This window comes from Triticum urartu, chromosome 5A (genome assembly GCF_056163025.1).
Source record: "Triticum urartu cultivar PI428250 chromosome 5A, HENAU_Tu73, whole genome shotgun sequence".
Lineage (NCBI taxonomy): Eukaryota > Viridiplantae > Streptophyta > Magnoliopsida > Poales > Poaceae > Triticum > Triticum urartu.
This window is the reverse complement of record NC_141877.1, coordinates 457,747,151-457,756,890: the sequence shown is the minus strand read 5'-3', so window position 1 is coordinate 457,756,890 and position 9,740 is coordinate 457,747,151. Positions and strand designations below refer to the sequence as shown.

General features: G+C 51.9%; 1 protein-coding gene across 1 annotated transcript; it reads right to left on the bottom strand.

Annotated features, from left to right (window-relative positions):
* Positions 1-1,510: 1,510 nt before the first annotated feature.
* LOC147971903 (uncharacterized) lies at positions 1,511-5,665 on the bottom strand. The gene is made up of 2 exons (XM_087526422.1): positions 2,729-5,665; positions 1,511-2,638 (listed from the first exon to the last, which is right to left on the bottom strand). Exons 1-2 carry the CDS (start codon positions 5,559-5,561, stop codon positions 2,184-2,186), a joined length of 3,288 nt encoding a protein of 1,095 aa, XP_087382548.1. The 5' UTR covers positions 5,562-5,665; the 3' UTR covers positions 1,511-2,183.
* Between the last annotated feature and the right edge of the window lie 4,075 nt (positions 5,666-9,740).

Genomic DNA, 9,740 nt, shown 5'->3' with positions numbered 1-9,740 from the left:
CAATTATATTGCTAACTATGAACTGGAATTTCCATTTGCAGAACGCCTTAAGGCCTCAAACGTTTCAGTCTCCATGGAGACTCAATATCACGGATGAAGGAACCAACATTGTTTCTCATGTACTCTCTCTCTCTCTATCTCTCTATCTCACCTCTGCTTTTTCACGTGTTAGATTTGAGCCATGTTTGCTTTTTAATTGACGAGAATTGATCATAAAAATGCCAAAATGGCATGTGATGTATTGAGAGGTACATTCGAGTTACTTTTTAAGTTGACATCCCATACTTAAATCACAAAGAAACAACCGTGGAAATCCACATTTGTTACTGACTCACCTAAATCATAGTTGGCCTAGTTAAATTATATAAGTGGTTAAAGTAACAAGGTGGTGCCATGTTTTAGTAGTCCCTTGCAACTCTCCATTCAAAACAAACTATCGCAAGAGGAACGAGCTCTGTATTTTATTGAAAATAAAATATTTTCCTAGTTAATTAGCAGAAATTAAGCTCCATAAATAGACAAATCATGCTACCAAAATATCAATATCGACAGATTTAGAAAGGCACCTAAGCCATGCTCTATAGAAGACTTATCCTAGCATACCAATACAGTGCTAACAATACTCTTCACATCTGAGGTAGGGGAGAGAGAGGGTTAAATGTTGTTTTACCCATTCCACAAGGAGGAGAGAAAATGTCGTCAACTCAAACTCACGAGGAACACTATCGGCAAAGCACATGAACTATTGTATGCACACTAAAAAAGGTCCAGTTGCATAGGAATGACACTGCTCCATGTGGATCAAGCTAGATCTAGTATGAGAAACTCACAAGGCCATCAAAAAAATATACTAGCTCCAAAGGAGGATAGAAAAAATCCCATTATAAACATTGGGTAGGAGAACCTCGTAAAACTTGTTTGGCCAAGAAGACACATCCTCACTTATTTATTATATTGTGCTCTACTGTTTTTTTGGTTATTCACTAATTTGAGCTTTAATTTTTATCACTAGTATGCAATCACACAGATCCAGGAAAATTCTATGGCCTCTGAGCTGAAATGATTATATGGGCTTCACCAAATCAAGAGTACTCTCAAGAATCTGGAGCATCCTTATAGATTTATTGTCAAGATGGAGAAAAATACAACTTAATTCAAACTGGATTTCTTTTTTTTTTGCGGGTGAATTCAAACTGGATTTCATGTACAAACATATCACCCATTCTGGTAAACTCAAATGCTTTTCCACGAAACTCGCATTCAAAATGTGGTTTTGCTTGCAGGTCTCCCCCTCTTTGTACAATAACAGAGATATTCAATTCTTTACGTACTGGACTGTAAATGTAATCGATGCCATTTTATTAAGTTCTATAGTACCTCGCTCATACTATAGTTTTCCGTTATTTTGCACTAGTTAGAAGTTGTATCATACTAAATCTAAGTCTACATACATCCACAATAATACATGTTTCCATTCATTATTGCCCAGAAAGACTTGAAATCAAGGGGCTGCTATCACTCGCAATGCAAGGGTTTTGTAATATTTCTATACAAGCTTATAAATGTGATAATTACAATTGAAAAGCATGGATTTTATGAATGTGAAAATAAATTATACAATGAGTTGATACGCCTAGAAGTCCCCTCTGAAGAAAAATGTCAATTCATACATCCCGTCGACACGAAGCGGACGTGCGAACCGGAGCGGGGGGAGAACCCACTCCACTGCTCCCCGATCGTTCCAAAACCCTCGACGGCGCCCACTCGTGATTAAACGATCGTCCGTCCGCATCACCCACCAATCATGAGCAAGTCACGTCCATTTCGTTCCAGCGAGCAAGTCCAAACAAACGAAGCCCAGCCAGGACCAGCCGGTCCCAATTCGGAAAGGGCCCACCGCACCCACGCTCCACAGTCCCACCGGAACAGTGCCGCGGCATGTTTCCGCCCGCGCTCCACACGACCAAACAACCAAGATTCATGTCGCAGGGTATGTACATGGCCAGAGATGATTATTACACCTAAGTACAGCATCCATTGATTAATTACTTGCCACGCCATGATCTACACACATCCTCCACTAATCAACGAATTATTGAGTAACTAATTTAACAGCATCTGCTTGCTGCTGCTGTTCGTGAACTCTACTGCTCGATCGGCACCAAAATTGAGTCGAATGGGTCTCATGCGGAGTAGTCCGAGACGGCGAACGAGTCGCCGCTGGAGTGCGGGCCGCCGCGCGCCGGCGACAGCATGGGCGCGGGCGCGGCGGAGGGCAGCGTGGTGGCCGGCGGCGGCGGCTTGGCGTCGTCGGCCGCGGCGGGGCGCCGGATCTCCTCGAGCAGCGCCACGACGTCCTTCATCGCGGGCCGGTCGTCCGCGCGGCGGGACACGCAGAGCGCGGCCACAGCCAGCGCCTGCCGCATCTCGTGCGCGTCCGCCTCGCCGGCGCTCTCCCTGAGGCGCGCGTCCAGGATCTCGTCGTCGCTCCCGCGCCTCGCCTGCACCCACTGCACCAGGTGCGCGCCGCCCGGCAGCGTCGGGTCCAGCGGGTGCCGCCCCGTCAGCACCTCCAGCAGCACCACCCCGAAGCTGTACACGTCGCTCTTCTCGCTGATCCGCTGCATCGACGCGTACTCTGCACACCCCCAAAAACCAGACAAAAATGTCAGAAAACAATCAGGTTCAAAATGTGGTACGATCTTGCAAGTGCAACGAGGTTTTGGACCTGGCGCCATGTAGCCGTAGGAGCCGGCGATGCGCTGCGGCTTGGAGGAGGACTCGTCAAGCTTGCCCTGCCCGGCGGAGAGGATGCGGGCGAGGCCGAAGTCGGCGAGGTACGGCTCGTAGGCCGGGCCGAGCAGCACGTTCATGGACTTGATGTCCCCGTGCAGGATGGCCGGCACGCAGTCGTGGTGGAGGTACGCCACGGCGTGGGCGACCCCGAGCGCCACGTCGTACCGCGCGCCCCACTCGGCCGTCGGCGCGCCCTTGGTGCCCCCGACCACGCCGCCGTGGAGCAGGCCGCTCAGGTTGCCGTTGGGCAGGTAGCTGTAGAACAGGAGCCGCGTGCTGCTGCCGCCGTTGGCCGCCCAGCCCAGCAGCCGGACGATGTTGCGGTGCCGGATGGAGCCCAGCGCGGCGATCTCGCTGCGGAAGGCGAGGCCGGCGCTCGCCTCGTCCGGCGACCACATCTTCTTCACCGCGATGGTGTAGCCGTTCGGGGTGTCCACCCTGTACACCACGCCGGAGCTGCCGGTGCCGATCACGTTCGCGGACGTCAGCCCGCGGAGCACGTCGTCCATGGATATGTCCAGCTTCTGGTACAGCGTCACCTCCCACGTGCCGTGGCCGTCAACCGGGGCGCTGCTGCGGCCGCCACGGCGCGCGCGGGCGAGCATGTAGGTGGCGGCCACCAGGAACGCCGCGCTCACAACGGCCAGGACGGACATGGCTATCTTGAGCGTCGTGAGGGCGCCGCGCCCGGAGGACTCATCGGAACCATCGCCGACGACGAGGTGGCGGTTGCCGGCGAGGTCGCTGAGCGGCAACTTCTGGAAGAAGGGGGTGTTCGGGAGCTCGCCGGAGAAGGCGTTGTACGAGATGTTGAGCGTGACGAGGTTCTGCAACGCCGCCAGCGGGTCGAGGCTCCCGGACAGCCCGTTGTGCGACAGGTCGAGGCTGCCGAGCTTGTCAAGGCCGGCGAACTGGGGCGGTATCTCACCGGACAGACGGTTGCAACTGAGGTTAAGCGAAATCTCCAACGACTGGAGTGCCCCGAGCTCCGCGGGGATGCCGCCAGAGAACGCGTTGTCGCCGAGGTCCAGCAGCTGAAGCTTCTCGCAAGAACCCAGCTCCGGCGGGATGCCGCCGGTCAGCCGATTCTTCGCCAAGTAAAGCTTGGTCAGCTCCGGCATCGAGGCAACGCTGGACCTCAGCTGCCCGGAGAGCTGGTTGTCGGATACGTCAACGAGCTGGAGGCTGTGCGGCAGCGCGGCAGGCAATGCGCCGGACAGAGCATTGGAGTGCAGGTCAAGGAACTCGAGGCTGCCGCACCCGGAAATGGCCGCCGGCACCGGGCCGACGAGGTGGTTCTCGCTCATGTCGAGGAAATTGAGGTTCTTCAGGTTGCCGATCTCGGCGGGTATCGGGCCGGACAGCCGGTTACCGTTGAGCCGCAGCCGATAGAGGTTAGTGCAGTTGCCGATGTCCGGCGGCACGACGCCAGACAGCTCGTTGCTCAGCAGCAGCAGCTTCGTCAAGTTCTGCAGCCCGAACAGCTCCTTCGGGATCGGCCCGGTGAGGTTGTTGTAGGAGAGGTCCACCGACTGGAGGCTCGCGCACTCGGCGAGGCTCGCCGGCACGCCGCCGGTGAGGCCGTTTTTCCACGCATAGAACAGCGTGAGGTTCCCGAGCTTGGGGAAGTCGAGGCGGATCTCCCCGGAGAGCGCGTTGTTGTCGAGCTCGATATCCGTCAGCGAGGTGCAGTTGGAGAGCTCCGGCGGGATGGCGCCGGTGAGCCGGTTCGTGCTCAGCTGCAGCTGCTGGAGGTTCGGCAGCCGGCCCAAGCTGGCCGGAATGCTGCCGGAGAGAGAATTCAGCGAGAGGTCGATAAGGGTGAGCTCCTCGCACTGGCCGAGCTCCGGCGGGATCGCGCCTACGAGCTGGTTCTGCCAGAGCAGCAGCGACTGCAGCTTCCGGAGCCGGCCAAGCTGCGGTGGTATCGGTCCAGAAAGAGAATTCTGGTAGAGGTAGAGGCTGGTGAGCTCGGTGCAGTTGCCGATGGACTCCGGGATGCCGCCAGAGAGCATTGTGGTGTAGATAGCAATCGTCTGGATCTTCTTGAGCTGCCCGATCGTCTCGGGGAGGCTGCCGGACATGCCGGTCTCGGCGAGGCCGATCATGGTGAGGTCCGCGCAGCCGCCGATCTCCTTGGGCAGCGGGCCCTTGAGCGCCTGGTTCCCGCCGGCGCGGATCACCTGCAGCTTCTTGAGCCTCCCGATGCTCGCCGGGATGGCGCCGCTGAGCTCGTTGTCGTAGAGCGTGACGTGCGTGAGGCTGGCGAGGTCGCCGAGGTCGTCGGGGATGGCGCCGCGCAGGGAATTGGAGTTGAGCGCGAGCGTCTCGAGCTTGGCGAGCCGGCAGAGCTCGGGCGGGACCGCGCCCGTGAGCTGGTTCTTGCTGAGGTCGAGCGTGACCAGCGCGCCGTACGCGCCGATCTCCGGCGGGATCGGGCCGGTGAGGTTCGTGCCGGAGAGCACCAGCGTGGTGAGCGACGGCGCGAGCGGCAGCAGGTTGGCCGGGAGCGGGCCACGCAGGTCGACGCCGGTGACGCTCAGCGACACGACGGCGCCGCGCGCGTCGCACGACACGCCGAACCACCGGCAAGGGCTCGCGTCCGACGCCCTCCACGAGTCGAGCGCGCCGCCCGCCGGCCGCAGCGACCGGCGCCAGTCCAGCAGCGCCCGGCCCTGCTCATTGACGCACCGGCACGGGGCGGCCAGCAGCGCGGCGCAGGCGAGCGACACGAGCAGCGCGAGGGCGCGGGAGCGCGGCGGCATTGGCGCCCGGTGGCCGACGAGGCCGCGCGTGCGAGGTGGACGGACGCGGACGGATGGAAGTTTTTTGGTGGTGCGATGGGGATGTGGCGTGGCGCCTCCTATTGCTGTCGTCGGGATTGTAGAGGGGGAGACCGCCCCACGATTAGTTTATACCCCTAGACAAGAAGGGGATTAGAGATCTGGATCCAAATAAGCGCAGATTAAGTAGCTAATCCCGTTTGGTTTTATCATCAAATCAAAAGATTTTGGCCGCTGCAGTGCAGTGTGGTGTGGTGTGGTGTGGTGTGGTGTGCAGTAAGTGGTGGGAACATGGGAGGAAGGTGGCGGTGGCGCTGCCATCATCTGCACCGCACACATATGTTTATGTTTAGGCCAACTTGGTGTACGTACGTACGTACTTATCACTGCTGCCATGCCATGACAGCGCCCCTAATCTAATCTGACTTGTTAATGGCTCCCGAGGTGAAAAACATCTGCGCCTTGTCGTGCTCTGTGAAAACACCAGGCTCCTAATTCCCTCGGTAATCCAACTCTTCTTCTATCCGTTCGTGATCTGTGGGGGCATTTGCAGTGTCAGGCTCACTCAGGTAAACCTGGCTCCTTTGTACTACCCTGCATAAATGCAGGGGTTGACAGTGGCTGTTACTGTTCTTTTTAGCATGTGCAGGACGCATGGCCCTTTCTTAGCGGGGTTAGGTTAACCTTCCAAATGTTTCTGATGGTCTGAACAGTGAGCCGGTTGCTTTGCGGCTGCCTCTTTGCATGATGCGCAAGTGTTCTTCTGCAGATCTGCTACTTTGCACTTTACAGTGGCGGTAAAATACTAACTGCAGCTGTAAAAAAATTAACTTGTACTGCATTGGTGCCACATTACTGTGCCTCGCATTATCTCCACACTTCCACAGTACAAATGTACTGTTTGCAGGTGAAACATAATTCCTTTGCTGGTCAATTCACCGATTTTAGTTCTGAACCTCTGAAGTGCCCGTTCATGTTCCCATCATCAGGTATAGTATGTGTTTATGTTTACCTGCAGACTGCAGTCATCTTTATCTGCAGTTTTGACTTATGGCACATCTGCTTAAGTTACTATCTACAGTAGTTGGCAGGAATAAGAATAACTGTAAATATGCCCATGTCTCTTTCTTTCTGTCTTCTGATTTTCTCGAGCAACCGCATGCTGTAATTCTTTATGCATCAATGTGGGTTGTTCTGTTCTCCGACCTATGATGATGCAGTTCTACTCTTTGGCAATTATATATGGCAAAGGCTCACAGTCCAGATGAACTGGAACTTGTTTTTGTCAAGGTTTAGACACAATGAAGTATGGATTGGATTTTATTTATTTATTTTGTAAATAGTAGAGCCATGAATCAATGTGGGTTGTTCCATTTATGGTATGCTATTTTCTTTTTATATTACTCAAAGTCAAAAGTAGTATGTGATCAAATTCAGATAATGTGCGTGATCATTGCCCCGAGTTCAAAAGTTCATATTACTCCTTCTCCAGATGTTCTCTGTAAATGAGAAAGCATGTTCATCTCACATGCCCAAGCCATGAGAAATAACACTAATCAGAGGATACAAGAACTGGCAAGTCCTAAGTACTTCTTGTGAGCTCGTGATGGGCATCAGTGATAGGCCTGTGGGGTTAAAGAAGGAGTAAGACATAGGAGGGAATCTTAGGGTGCACATGGCAGTAAAGGGGTGAAGGTTAGCACTACGCACCTAGAAAAAACTAAGCAACTTACCCATGTGAATAGATGGCTAACCGCTGGAAAGTAACCGAAAAGATCAGATGCAATCTGGTTAAAAACTAATTTCCTTGGGCAAGAACATGTACATGTCTTTGAGTGCAAGGGACAATGAGGAACAAGATATTACTAAGATAAAAACTTGTTGAATTTTAAACCACCCTATTGTAATTACTAGTTTAATCGGCCTGTCGATCTGGACTTAGCACCCTCGCCACGGCTGGTAGATCCCTGCGGCGTTTGAGAGGTTAACATTTTGAACATCGAATTTCTAACTTTTTTATAAAGTTTTGCTTTCCACCTTGTGTGCCTGGTGGATTCACTTATTTCACAACGGCTCCTACTTTCACTTTGTGGATTGAATTACTTCAATCAAAATGCAGCAAGTTTAATCGTATTTTTTTTTACAAAGAGTTCAAGTGTAATTGTGTAGATTAAAACCAAATGGCTAGAGATATTGTCAGAAACAAATGATTTTTGAGATGCAAAACTTGAATTGCAATAACCAACTACCCCTACCAAACCATTGTACTAACAAGCTTGATGTGAGGTCAAGTCAACTAAGCTAGATTAACTTTTGTACTAGTAGCAACGCAAGGAATAAACAGCGAAGTAATCCGCACTAATCGACCGTCGATTGCGGTTAGAATGGGGTCACATGGGTGATGGATGGCTTACCATAGAGAAATCAAAGCAGGAGGGGACATGTTAGGTGCCACACATGGTTGATAGTGTAATGTCATGGCCAATATGGTGGTGGATGGTAACATCAGAGGAATACATATGAGCAGCATTTGGATTCAGATCCCATCGAGGACGATGCCATGACAAGATGAAGGCGCGGAGCACATGGTTAAGTTTCAAGCAGGCCTGTGGATCGATCGATCGCAGGGTTAGTTAAGATTAAAACCTGTACTGCTGCCTGGCCCGAGATGTGATGCAGTTCTTTCACAGCTAATTGTTCCGTTAGTTCTCTGACACTAGGACTTTTCCCAGGCCTGCTGCTGGCAGCCAAGATCTGATCCAGCGCTCTCTGTTTCCACCAATAAAAGATGGCCGGCTCCTCATTTTTTTTACAAAATCACATGAACTTTACGCGGATAGATCCGGCTTGAAAAATGCGCACCGTCAAAAGGTAATTAAAGTTAATGGCCGGCTTAGAACATTCCGTCACACGAAGGTCGAGGCGGTTAAACAATGCTGCTGCTGCTGCTGTTCTTTTGCTTCTAACATTTGAGTCACTTCCTGTTTGCAATTGCAACTTGCATGGAGTAGGCAGTGCTTAAGCAATGCTAGTAGAACCTGACATTAATTTTAGGCATCTATCTATCTATATAGCTAGTGAGTCGTTCAAAGCAACTGTAAGGTACACATAGCTGTCGGGGTCACATTCTCCAAAATCACAACAGTAGAAACATTGCTGCACAGGGATGAACTCTCTGTGTGTCTCACATTTGTCACTCCTTTTAGGCGCCTACCCAGGTTTCTAGAGCTACCATGCTAGAGATAGCAACTCAAATTGCCAGCAGCAAATCGACTGTGAGTGCTGAAGAACAACTGTAAACCTGAAGTGTGGAATTTATTACTGCCAAGAAGGGTGAATTCTGGCAGGTAAAAGCATTTTAACATGCTGCGTTAACTGAATATTGCAGCAGAATGGAGTTAACTTGCATGAGGTTCTGTCACTGAGTTGCTGCTACTTCCTGCAATCTGTGGCGCCTATGGTGTGCTAGCCTGAGCAAAGCAGCTGGAAGCAAATTGATGAATTTGGGGCATCTGCCTGCCTCGCTGAGCCTATCTGCTCTGATCATAGCCCTGTCATGACTTCCTAGCTTCTCCCAAATATATCTAGCAAACAACTTGGCAAGAACATAGACTACTCGAACAGGCAAAATATGTGGTCAGGTTTACATGTGCTTCATGAACTTGGATGAACCTCTTTTGTATATTCCTAGAGCTGTATCAGTATCATCGTAGCCACTTCATTTCCATGAGCATATGTTTTCATAAATCAGATTCATACGGTCCTAGAAACATTCCATACGAAGGCAGCTACGCACCCGGAACATCCTCTTTTGTCTACACGCTGATTCATCGGAAAGGGCGGCTGCTTTCCCACACATTTCTCTTGTCCCTATATCACAAATTCACAACGCATTTCGTGATATCAGCAAAAAACCGAGATATGCACCGCCGCTTTGCGCACGCCTCCGCCTGGGTACGTAGGGTGGTTCAGGCGGCACCACCCCATGTTTGGTGTGGTTTGCCCGGGGCAAACGTCGCGGACAGATCGATTTGTCGTTCACTTTTGGGAGCCCGTCCGTCCGTATCCATCACCTCCCCCTCCATGTTTGCATCGGAAGTTTGAAACTACTTTATCTTCCTGTGTGATCTCTCATCTACTCCTACTTAGTCTGTTCTGCTC